Below are 13523 nucleotides of genomic sequence, written 5' to 3' on the forward strand. Positions count from 1 at the left end.
TTGTGTCCCAGCCAAACCTGTGCTAAAGAAAAAATTCAGAGCTGATCATGGGGCAAGTTTAATGATTAACACAAGCTACTGAGGCTTTTCCCCCGACGATCTTTTATTAACGATCAAAGAAAGTCTTAACATTTTTTTTCCACTTACATGTACCCTAGATAAGATGTTTAGATGAAAGTTTACCCAATGAGACAGACAGGTATTCAATGATTGAAAGAATTTGCCAGTAAGTCAGTGATCGAACACAGGCCCAGGAGAAAGGGCCACTGAAGGGCTGGTCCCCATTCATGAGCAGTCTCTGACTTCTCATCAAGAGGAAAGGCTGCTAAATGCCCTGCCGCAGGTTGGCATTCTCACTATGCGGGGTGAGTCTAAATGTTACTGAGTCCAACTGCATGGCAGGCCAACAAATCGGAGACGAGATGTTGGGGTAAGGAATGCGACTTTAGCAGAGGCCACTGACCAATAAGATGGCAGACTATCTCAAAATAACTTCCTTATCAGGGTCTGATGCCAGGTTCTTTTACAGATCAGGGATGGGGGGAGTGAAGAAACAAAGTAAAAAGGCCATTAATCTTACAAATATCCCCTAGACTGGCAAGCCTGAGGCAAGGGATGTCTTAATTTCTTCCTTCTTACCATCTACAGGTGGACAGGGTTATAAACAAAGGCACTTAACAGGCAGAGGGGCAGGATTCTCCGTGGGCAGTTATGTGTGATTATGATAACAAAAGAGCAAGTCGCAGAAACAGTTCCAACATGAAGTGCGAGTTGCCTTTGCCCTGCAACCTAAAGGGCTTCCCTTGTAGCTGAGTTGGTAAAGGATCTGCCTGCAGTGCAAGAGACCTGGATTTGATTCCTGGGTCTGGAAGATCCTCTGGAGAAGGGATAGGCTACCCACTCCAGTATTCTTGGGCTTCCCTGTGGCTCAGCTGGTAAAGAATCCTCCAGCAATGTGGAAGATCTGAGTTCAATCCCTGTGTTGGTAAGATTCCTTGGAGGAGGGAAAGGTTCCCCACTTCAGTATTCTGACCTGGAGAATTCCATGGACTGTATAGTTCATGAGGTCACTGGACTGTATAGTCCATGGGGTTGCAAGGAGTCGGACATGACTGAGTGATTTTCACTGCAACCTAAAGAAGCAGACAGGAGATGATCTGCTCAAAATCTTGCTAAGAAAGGGCTTATGCAAGCCCTCTCTATTTTCTCACTTCCCTTCCTCCCTCCTGACCTTGCATTTTGGCCAAGAGGAAACCCTTGGCTTCCACCCATCACCTCCTGTTAGGACCCAGACCACAGGTCTCAGTCACTGGTTTGACTCTCTTGATGAGGAATCAGACATGCATCTGACCTTGGAGATCAGCACCACCTCCGTACTTGGTCTATGTCTGACTTCCTTGTCTCTGCCCCACCACCCACTCCAGCTCACATCACCAGCTTCCTGATGGAGTCAGCCATGCCCAGTGGTTCCTGATCAGAAGAAATTCATCTTCTTTCCTTTGAGACAGAAGCCTTTTCAATAGAATTTGATAGCCCTGAATGTCCACCTCAAAAGACCTGGGAAGCATCCCAAGCAAGACTTAACCCACAGAAATACAACACATCTCTCATGACTGTGGTGGAAGTATCCTCTAGAAAGTATGGGAAAGAAAGTGAAAGTGAAAGTCGCTCAGTCATGTCCGACGCTTTGCAACCCCATGGACTACACAGTCCATGGAATTCTCCAGGCCAGAATACTGGAGTGGGTAGCCTTTCCCTTCTCCAGGAGATCTTCCCAACCCAGGGATCAAACTCAGGTCTCCTGCATTGCAGGCAGATTCTTTACCAGCTGAGCCACCAGGGAAGCCCAGTAAGTATGGGAGTCTTTACCAAATCTCCTGTGCATCACAGCTTGGCAAGCAGTGACAAGCAGAATGATTTGCTAGCACTGCAGCCAGTCGGAGAAGGCAACGGCAGCCCACTCCAGTACTCTTGCCTGGAAAATCCCATGAGCGTAGGAGCCTGGTAGGCTGCAGTCCATGGGGTCGCTAGGAGTCGGACACGACTGAGCAACTTCACTTTCACTTTTCACTTTCATGCATTGGAGAAGGAAATGGCAACCCACTCCAGTGTTCTTGCCTGAGAATCCCAGGGACCGGGGAGCCTGGTGGGCTGCCGTCTATGGGGTCGCACAGAGTCAGACACGACTGAGGCGACTTAGCAGCAGCAGCAGCCAGTAGGGTAGAGAGAGGAGGCCTGGCCAGATCAGGCAGCCAGGGAGCCAATCATCCGGCCACCCTCCTCCCTCCTGAACCAGCTTCCACTCTAGACCCTCCAGGCAGGTCCACAAGCGTCATTTGAGCCACACTGGTGCGTCGGGCACATGCGAAACAAGGAAGAACAGACAGACCAGGTTCGGGGGAGATAATCAAAGGGGATTCCAAAACGATTGGTAATTTTTATTTTCGTAAAAGAAATTATACTCGTGAACCACTTAGATGGTTCAAAATTATTTTTATAAAGAACATTATACAGTTTCTGCCCTCAAAGTGCTTCCTATTTGGCAGGGGAAACAAAATCATGATCAGATTAGTTTACTATATTTTAGTCAAATCTCGTGATTAAGACTTAACTTGTGTTTTACTTCTTGCTACTTTAATAAGAGGTTTCCAGAAATTAACCCCATCTATCCTTGAGTAAAGAACCTGCAATGGATATTTATCATTCTTTTTGGCAGCCTAGCCATCAAGAGGGATTCTCAGGTGGCTCAGTGGTAAAGAATCCGCCTGCTCCAGGGGGTCTTCCTGATGCAAGGACCGAACCTGAGTCTCCTGCATTGGTTGGTAGATTCTTTACTAGGGAAGCCCTAAAATTTAGAGCTAGAAGTCATCAAAATGAGTGAGAATACCACCGTAAATGTGACCTCTTGAGTAAGGTGATGCCTGAAAACATTTGGGTTATACATGTCTTTCTCAAACTATAGGATTGACCAAAAAGTTCTTTTGGATTTTTCTATACAATAAGGATATTAGGAAAATCCAAAAGAACGTTTTGGCCATCCCCCAATAGACGCCACACTTCTTAAAGAAAGAAATTGATATTTTCCCTCTGTACCCTCAAATCATTTTGCACTGTACCTTATATACTGTAGGCACACAATCAAATGAAAAGAAATGCCTATGAATTCATTTGAGGAAAAACACTCTGCAGTAGATGACGGCCGCCAAAGTCAAAAGCAGGTTTTAAATGGAAACCAGGAATGCTCAATGCATTTATTTCTATTTTTTTCTTTTTTTTTTTTTTTTTGGCTTTCTCTTTATCGAACTTGTTTTATCATATCTTCTTCAACTCATAGGCATGTTTCTGATAGAAAATGAACCTGGAGCACAGCATTAACATGGCCCTTTCATCTAAGTAAGATTTCCACTTGTAAGCGGGGCTCTGGAGTATATACCATTTGTGTGACTAGCCCTGGAACTATGGCACAGCCACACCCTTCACATTTCCTGTGTGGTCAGAGTCTTCCCCAGGTGAAGTGAGACAGGTGAAGTCCCCTTTCACCTAAGATTGACCCAACTCAAGTTAGTCAAGTCCTTCCTTTTCCTTGTCTCCCTGCTGCTGCTGCTGCTAAGTCGCTTCAGTCGTGTCTGACTCTGTGTGACCCCATAGATAGCAGCCTTCCAGGCTCCCCCATCCCTGGGATTCTCCAGGCAAGAACACTGGAGTGGGTTGCCATTTCCTTCTCCAGTGCATGAAAGTGAAAAGTGAAAGTGAAGTCACTCGGTCGAGTCCGTCTCTTTGAGACCCCATGGACTGCAGCCCACCAGGCTCCTCCATCCATGGGATTTTCCAAGCAAGAGTACTGGAGTGGGGTGCCATTTCCTTCTCCACCTTGTCTCCCTGCATGCATGTTAAGTCTTCAGTCGCGTCCAACTCTTGAAACCCTATGAACTGTAGCCCACCAGGCTCCTCTGTCCATGGGATTCTCCAGGCATGAAGACTGGAGTGGGTTGCCATGCCTTCCCATCCAGGGATCAAACCCGAGTCTCACTATGTCTCCTGCATTAGCAGGCAGGATCTTTACCACTACCAACACCTGCGAAGCCCACAAGTCTCCCTAGCCTCCCTTTTTCATAAAGAAACAAAGCTAAAGGAATTATATTCTCTCTGGTTCAATATCATACCCCTGATTACATTTGGAGCCAAAGGATAATGAATATATGAACTCATATTTGGAAAAGAAATGAATTTGTTCCACTAGAGGGGTTAAGTTTCTGATCAAATATTTGTTTCTTAGTTTCTTTAGACAAAGTTTCCCACTACAGTAAAATTATTTTTTTTTCTTTTTTTTTTTCTTTCTTTTTCTTTTTTTTTTCTTTTTTCTGGCCCTGAAAAGGGCCTTTGGTTGAAATCAAGCTCCTGAGAGCAAACTGGAAAGCTTAACCGCCAAAGCCGTAGAGAGTATGGCCCTGGCGCTTGAGAGCGTAGACCACGTCCATAGCGGTGACCGTCTTCCGCTTGGCATGCTCGGTGTAGGTGACCGCATCCCGGATCACGTTCTCCAGAAACACTTTCAGGACCCCGCAGGTCTCTTCGTAGATGAGCCCAGAGATGCGCTTCACACCACCACGACGAGCCAGGCGGCGGATAGCAGGTTTAGTGATGCCCTGGATGTTGTCGCGCAGAACCTTACGGTGGCGCTTAGCGCCGCCTTTCCCCAGACCTTTGCCGCCTTTGCCGCGTACAGAATGGTTTCACGAAAAGTAAACCAACAGCAACTCAGTAAAATTATTTAAAAGTAATCCTTCATTACTGCTGCTGTCTGAGGTCAGTTTTGCTGATTAACTTATTTTGATAATAATGACCCCCACTTACCTGGAATCAAAACTGTCGTGCCCTCTATCATCCTGATGAGAGTCCTAAAAACCAACAAGGATGCCCTGGGTGTTACAGGTGAAAATAACTCATCATGTCCACGTACTTGGGAGTTAACATTGAACTACAGGCAGTTTCCTCATTTGAATAAGCAGAGCTAACCGGCTACTCCAGCATCATATAGGCTGGAAATCTATGGGTTATATACCTCAAACATCCTGAGGGCATCATTGGATCACAACACTCAGCATAGCTAGATTCATACCAGTGACACAGGATGATCAGAAAGTGGTGAGATCAAGCTCATATCTAATCTAGGGCATGACCAACTATCTCAGTTTGTCTATAACCAGGAGCTTTCCAAGGTAAGGTCATGGGGCTTTCAGTGTTAAACAGGGAGAGTCCCAGGAAAACCACCAGGATGACTCACCCCTATGCTTTAGACAGCTCCTAGTCCAGAAATAGTCAATAATTTTCTAAAAGGCTTTGGCACTCAAGGCGGACAGATTGTATTCAGTTGCTTCTAAAATCCACTTACATGTCAAGTAATTCAGTTCCCGCCATGTCAGATAAAATAGATGTTGTGATATCCAGTGTTTTCCAGACCACAGAAGCATATTTTTCTTTGAAGTTGGAGCATTTGTGGGAAATATGGGAAAACAGCATATGTCAGTTTCTGAATTACAGACAATATAGTATCTTCTCCCTGGGATCAGCAGAATTTAAAATAAATCATACCAGCAGGGAGCCACAATACAAAAGCAATTAATTTTTTTCTAGTTTGATTCCATGTTACTATTAATATCTGAGTCAGGAGCCCAGCAGAGATGTCTAAAGTATATCTCATATTTTGTTTTAAAAGAATGAGTGACATAGAAGTCATAAATATCTGCAGCCCAGTAGAATGCTTGCTTTAGCAGCAGAATGTTATGATACGGTCAAATTCTATATCCTAGAGAAAATTGTTTTGAAAATGAAAGAAATGTTTCCCCCTTCTCTGGCAAATGTTGCACAGCTGATAAAATAGCCGAGTCTGATACCTGATATAAGGGACAACATCGGTGGTGAAAATGAGTTGGTGGTGGTTTAGTCGCTAAGTCGTGTCCGACTCTTGGACCTCATGGACTGTAGTGTTCCAGGCTCCTCTGTCCATGGATTTCCCAGGCTAGAACACTGGAGTGGGTTGCCAGTTCCTTCTTTGGGGGATCTTCCCAACCCAGGAATCGAACCCGGGTCTCTTGCACTACAGGCAGATTCTTTATCAACTGAGTTATGGGGGAAGCCCCACATGAAAATGAGGGGAACTACAAAAACCTAAAAGTAAAGACTGCCTTCAGAATTAAACAATGAAAACAACCAGTAACGGATAAAATTGCTCAGTAAGACTTAGAGCTATTATTATATCTAAAGAAAACCATTCAGATGTCTGTGAAGATGCATAGTGTGGCAGTGTCTTTAAAAATAGTCTTTATCAATGATCTCATTGGAAGGAAATCTATGTCTCCCTCTTGGACCCAGATAGACTTGTGACTCACTTATAACCAATGGTGATCACTGGAGATGACGCCACTCCGAGGCTAAGTCACAACACAGTTTTGCAGTGTAGGTTGGTACACTTATACTTACATTTAGAACTCTGAGCCAATCCCTGAGAAGTCCAGCTACCTGGGGCTACCATGCCAGGAGGAGGCTCCCAGTAAGGCTTATTACAACCATATGGGCTACTGTACCCACTTATCGTGACCTTGGAACTATCGAGTAGCTCTTTTAAAGTCACAGCTAATGAATATGGAGTCAAGCCTGAGAACCAAATCGGTGGCTCACACACCCAAATGTGCTTTCTCGGCTGTAACTGGTACATGCATTCTGCTGTATGGACTAACAAGGCACCGACCTCATGACGTGCTCAGAGGTGGCAGAGAGAAGTGAGAGGTACTTGGGAAAAAACCTTTCACTCTGCCCCCACAAGTTCAAATATTACCATTTCCTTTGTGTTCCTAGAAGTGAGAAATTGGGGGAAAGCTCCCCATCTGAGAGATGGAAACTCGTATACCCCGACTCCAGGGACAGTCATGAGGGTAAGATGAGATAACCCAGAATCTTAGAGTCAGATAATGTAGTCATCTTTGGTGTTAAACCGGAAGACCTCCAGGAGATATGGATGCTGGGGCACATTTGAACTGATATAGGCTCCTGGGCTCTTATCCAGAAGCTCATTTCTCTCTTCTTCTTGTTAAAGGGAAGCAAGAAAGTGTCTTCCAAGTGTGACAGAGCTTTGATTATTCTCTCTGGGGCCTTCATGTATTTTTCACATGAAATTGGAGGTGGGAGGGTTGAGGAGAGGTTGGAGAAGAAGCATGAAAGCAGGCTCTCTCCCTACACCGTTCTGTGGTTTCAACGCTTTGTAAGTGAGCTCTGCCCTTCATCTGAGAACTCTGATGGGGCTGGGCATGCCCTATTTATAGACAACAACTGCTGCAGAACTTCAAAGGGGGCACACAGCTAAGCCAGAGGAGTGGAGGGAACACTCGGAGGAAAGGATGGGACACAACAGCTCCTGGCAGCCAGCTCTGGGCCCTGCCAGAAATGCCCCATCATCCCCCAGTGCAGTAAATGGCCAAAGACCATTGTGTCCATCCCAGAAGTGCAGCTCTCAGCCAAGGCAGGTGATCCAAGTGGGCTTTATTTGACTTTGTGCTGCAATCTGACAAGCTCTTATATCGACGAGATTAATTGGCCTTTAGAGACCATGATTTCCAGAAAATGAACACCTAATTCTCACCTTAAATTCTCAAAAACAAAGAAGAAGAGGAAGAAGGAGGAGGGGAAGTGAGGAGGACAGGGGGAGGGGAGCAGAAAGAGAAGAAACGTATTCAGTATGGTGGACTGAATAATGAATGGCCCTCCCAAAGTTACCCACATCCTAATGCCCAGAAGGGATTGTCAAAATGTGACCTTTCATGGTGATAAGGACTGTGCCAGTGTGATGAAGTTATCGGTCCTGATGGGGAGAGTCTCCTGGTTGGCCCAGTATCAACACAAAGGTCCTCATAAGAGAGGAGCAGGAGGATCAGAGTTAGTAGTAGGGGATGTGATAACAGGAGTCAGAGTTTGATGTGTTGGGAGAAAAAGGACCATGAGCTGAGGAATGCAAGGGTCTTGAGAAGCTGACAGAAAGGCAAGGAAACAGACGAACCCCCAGAAGGAACAGCCCTACGAAACTGATTTAGCCCTACAAAAACTTTGATTTAGCCCTACAAAACTGACTTTGACTTCTGACCCCAGACTGTAAGATCACAAATCCATGTTGTTTAAGCCACTACGTTTGCGTTAAGCCACAGCCTTAGATGTTGTTTATATGTTTATATAATACTGTATTGTTATATAATTGTATTATAGCAGCAGCCAGGAAGGGTTGCCATTTGGTGCCATTAAAGTGTATATGCCCCTCTTGGAAGACACTGGTGCAATCACCCGTAAGACATAGTGGGTCACTTAGCCCCTGAATCACCCCTTTAAATGTTTAAATTTTTCACCCTTTCTCTTCTCCTGCCTCCTTCAAAGGACCAAAAGTACTCAAGGAGCAGGTTCTTAACTGACGTTCAAGTAAAATGGGCATACAAGAAAAAGTCCGGAAAAAACATATTTTTAGTTTAGGATCAGGGGAAGTATGAATTTTTAGATAAATGTAGGTTTAAAAAAAGACTGCATAGACATACATGTTAGAATGATAAGTGTTAACCCTGAGGTAAGATTGTAGATTATTTTTATTTTCTTCATTTTACTTACCTTAAATTTTCTCATTCTAAAACAAACACATATTATTATTGTGTCGTAAAGTTTTTTTAAGTGATATCAGGTATCATAACAGTAGTATCTTTTTTTGTAACTTGAAAAGGTGGTTTTTTTTCTTTTTCTTTTTTTTTATTTTTTAGAAACTGCCAAGGTCACTTCCCAAGTTTAGGACAATGGCACAGAAAATTTAGGATCCGACTGGACCCACTAGGGGGCAGTATTGAGCCCTTGAAGGTGAACACAGAAGCAGACCATTGTGAGCAAATAAATACTAATTTGGAAAAGACAGCCATCCAAAACGTAAACTTTCAGGCACCTCAGAACCCAGTCTAGCCCAGAGTATCTTCCCATCAATCAACTTCACAGAGTGGCATTAGAGCAACTTCCTTCATTTGAGGGAGCCTAAAAAAGACATTCTGTGTAACTCAATAACTTAGAAAGACAGTTCACGAGAAAACAAGCTCTGTGATCAAATAGCGTGTAAAATGTTATGAGCTATCCTCTTCCTTGGACTTCCTAGGTGGCTCAGTGGTAAATAAAATATGCCTGCCAATGCAGGAGACACCAGAGATGAGCTTTCAATCCGTGGGTCAGGAAGATGCCCTGGAGAAAGAAATGGCAACTCACTCCAGTATTCTTGCTGTGAAAATTCCATAGACAGAGGAGCCTGGTGGGCTACAGTCCATGGGGTCACAAAGAGTCAGACACAACTGAGCACATACACACACACACCCTTCCTTGTGTTAGGGCTTCACTGATGCCTCTGACACACCCTTCCTTAAAGATTCACAACAGATATTGGCTTATTAAATCCTGTGACAGAGAACCTGCTGTATAGCTCAGGGAACCCTATTCAGTGCTCAGTGGTACTTAAATGGGAAAGAAATCCAAAAAAAGAGGATATATGTATATCTATTGCTGATTTACCTTGCTGTACACTAGAAACTAACGCAACGTTGAAAGCAAGTATATTCCAATAAAAATTAATTAAAATAGATAAAGCCTCTGAGGTCCTGCAGAAATGAATCCCACTTAAGTTTCTTTAAGTATTTCCCAAATACATATTTCACAGATTCATCATTTTCATTGGAACTAGGGTTCCAATTCTGAACATTCTTTGGAAAATTCTGCTATAATTATGTGATTTGTAATAAGTATATATTGGCACAGAGCTCCCAAAAATCCCTTCAATTTCCTAAGTGATAGGAGTAAAGATGACTTATGATATCCATCACAAAACTCTTTGAACTACACCTGAGTTTATGCTAATAAGATGACTTTTGATAAGTATCTAAGAGTGGGAGTGGGTTGCCAGGGGACCAACCCTATGACTGGAGGTTGAATTTTCAGCCACAGACTCCCAACCTTTAGAGAGAGGAAAGTGACTGGAGACAGTTCAATCACCAATGGCCAATGATTTAATCAATCATGCCATATAAGGTAATCAACTCTCTACAAAAAAAAAAAAAAAAGACCTGCGTTCAGAGGGCTTCCAGGTTGGTAGAAACGCAAAGATGTCAGAGAGTAGTATGCCCAAAGAAGGCGTGGAAGCCGCATGCCTCTTCCCACATGTTTTCATTTATGCATCTCTTCCATCTGGCTGCTCCTGAGTTTTATCCTTTTACAATACATCAGTTTTCTAGTAAGTAAAATGTTTTCCTGAGTTTCATGAGCTGCTCACACAAATTAATCAAATCTGAAGAGAAGCTCAGACTGAAAACCACGATCACCAATCTGATCACATGGATCACACCTTTGTCTAACTCAGTGAAACTATGAGCCATGCCACGTAGGGCCACTCAAGACGGACGGGTCATGGAGGAGAGTTCTGACAAAACATGATCCACTGGAGAAGGGAATGGCAAACCACTTCAATATTCTTGAGAACACCATGAACATATGCAAAGGCAAAAAAAAAGGGCACTGAAAGAGGAACTCCCCGGGTCAGTAGGTGCCCGATATGCTACTGGAGATCAGTGGAGAACTAACTCCAGAAAGAATGAAGAGATGGAGCCAAACCAAAAACAACACCCAGTTGTGGATGTGACTGGTGATAGAAGTAAAGTCCAATGCTGTAAAGAGCAATATTGCATAGGAAACTGGAATGTTAGGTCTATGAATCAAGGCAAATTGGAAGTGGTCAAACAGGAGATGGCAAGAGTAAACATCGACATTTTAGGAATCAGCGAACTAAAACGGACTGGAATGGGTGAATTTAACTCAGATGACCATTATATCTACTACTATGGGCAGGAATCCCTCAGAAGAAATGGAGTAGCCATCATGGTCAACAAGAGTCAGAAATGTAGTACTTGGATGCAATCTCAAAAATGACAGAATGATCATTTTTCATTTCCAAGGCAAACCTTTCAATATCACAGTAATCCAAGTCTATGCCCCAAACAATGATGCTGAAGAAGCTGAAGTTAAACGGTTCTATGAAGATCTACAAGACCTTCTAGAACTAACACACAGAAAAGATGTCCTTTTCATTATAGGGGACTGGAATGCAAAAATAGGAAGCCAAGAAACACCTGGAGTAACAGGCAAATTTGGCCTTGGAGTACAGAATGAAGCAGGGCAGAGGCTAACAGAGTTTTGCCAAGAGAACGCACTGGTCATAGCAAACACCCTCTTCCAACACATGAACATCACCAGATGGTCAATACCAAAATCAGACTGATTATATTCTTTGCAGCCAAAGATGGAGAAGCTCTATACAGTCAGCAAAAACAAGACCGAGAGCTGACTATGGCTCAGATCGTGAACTCCTTATTGCCAAATTCAGACTTAAATTGAAGAAAGTAGGGAAAACCACTAGACCATTCAGGTATGACCTAAATTAAATCCCTTATGATTATACAGTGGAAGTGAGAAATTCAAGGGATTAGATCTGATAGACAGAGTGTCTGATGAACTATGGACGGAGGTTCATGACACTGGACAGGAGGCAGTGATCAAGACCATCCCCATGGAAAAGGAAATGCAAAAAGGCAAAATGGCTGTCTTAGGAGGCCTTACAAATAGCTGTGAAAAGAAGAGAAGTGAAAGGCAAAGGAGAAAAGGAAAGATATACCCATTTAAATGCAGAGTTCCAAAGAATAGCAAGGAAAGATAAGAAAGCCTTCCTCAGTGATCAGTGCAAAGAAATGGAGGAAAACAATAGAATGGGAAAGACTAGAGATTTCTTCAAGAAAACTAGGGACACTAATGGAACTTTCATGCAAAGATGAGCACAATAAAGCACAGAAATGGTATGGACCTAACAGAAGCAGAAGATATTAAGAAGAGGTGGCAAGAATACACAGAAGAACTATACAAAAAAATCTTCATGACCCAGATAATCACAATGGTGTGATCACTCACCTAGAGCCAGACATACTGGAATGTGAAGTCAAGTGGGCCTTAGAAAGCATCATTACAAACAAACAAAGCTAGTGCAGGTGATGGAATTCCAGTTGAGCTATTTCAAATCCTGAAAGATGATGCTGTGAAAGTGCTGCATTCAATATGCCTTCAAATTTGGAAAACTCAGCAGTGGCCCCACAGGACTGGAAAAGGTCAGTTTTCATTCCCATCCCAAACAAAGACAATGCCAAAGAATGCTCAAACTACCACACAACTGTACTCATCTCACACACTAGCAAAGTAATGCTCAAAATTCTCCAAGCCAGGCTTCAACAGTATGTGAACCGTGAACTTCCAGATTTTCAAGCTGGATTTCAAAAAGGCAGAGGAGCCAGAGATCGAATTGCCAACGTCAGCTAGATCATCAAAAAAGCAAGAGAGTTCCAGAAAAACATCTACTTCTGCTCTATTGACTATGCCAAAGGCTTTTACTGTGTGGACTACAACAAACTCTGGAAAATTCTTAAAGAGATGGGAATACCAGACCACCTGACCTGCATCTTGAGAAATCTGTATGCAGGTCAGGAAGCAACATTTAGAACTGGACATGGAACAACAGACTGGTTCCAAATCAGGAAAGGAGTACATCAAGGCTGTATATTGTCACCCTGCTTATTTAACATATATGCAGAGTACATCATAAGAAATGCTGGACTGGAAGAAGCACAAGCTGGAATCTAGGTTGCCGGGGAGAAATATCAATAACCTCAGATATGTGGATGACACTAACCTTATGGCAGAAATCGAAGAAGAACTAAAGAGCCTCTTGATGAAAGTGAAAGAGGAGAGTGAAAAAGTTGGCTTAAAGCTCAACATTCAGAAAACGAAGATCATGGCATCTGGTCCCATCACTTCATGGCAAATAGATGGGGAAACAGTGGAAACAGTGACAGACTTTATTTTGGGAGCTCCCAAATCATGGGAAATAGATGGGGAAACAGTGGAAACAGTGTCAGACTTTATTTTGGGGGGTGGGGGGGCTCCAAAATCACTGCAGATGGTGATTGCAGCCAATGAATTAAAAGACCCTTACTCCTTGGAAGGAAAGTTATGACCAACCTAGATAGCATATTCAAAAGCAGAGACATTACTTTGCCAACAAATGTCCGTCTAGTCAAGGCTATGGTTTTTCCAGTAGTCATGTATGGATGTGAGAGTTGGACTGTGAAGAAAGCTGAGCACAGAAGAATTGATGCTTTTGAACTGTGGTGTTGGAGAAGACTCTTGAGAGTCCCTTGGACTGCCAGGAGATCCAACCAGTCCATCCTAAAGGAGATCAGTCCTGAGTGTTCATTGGAAGGACTGATGTTGAAGCTGAAACTCCAATACTTTGCCCACCTGATGCAAAGAGCTGACTCATTTGAAAAGATCCTGATACTGGGAAAGACTGAGGGCAGGAGAAGGGGACGACAGAGGATGAGATGGTTGGATGGCATCATTGACTCAATGGACATGGGTTTGGGTGG

General features: G+C 43.5%; 1 protein-coding gene across 1 annotated transcript; it reads right to left on the reverse strand.

Annotated features, from left to right (window-relative positions):
* Positions 1-4373: 4373 nt before the first annotated feature.
* Positions 4374-4724, reverse strand: LOC133237062 (histone H4-like; the record flags this gene model as incomplete). Its single annotated transcript, XM_061399386.1, has 1 exon — positions 4374-4724. A coding segment is annotated over one exon (306 nt), but the record flags the coding sequence as incomplete, so codon positions are not given.
* Between the last annotated feature and the right edge of the window lie 8799 nt (positions 4725-13523).

Source organism: Bos javanicus, chromosome 23 (assembly GCF_032452875.1).
Source record: "Bos javanicus breed banteng chromosome 23, ARS-OSU_banteng_1.0, whole genome shotgun sequence".
Lineage (NCBI taxonomy): Eukaryota > Metazoa > Chordata > Mammalia > Artiodactyla > Bovidae > Bos > Bos javanicus.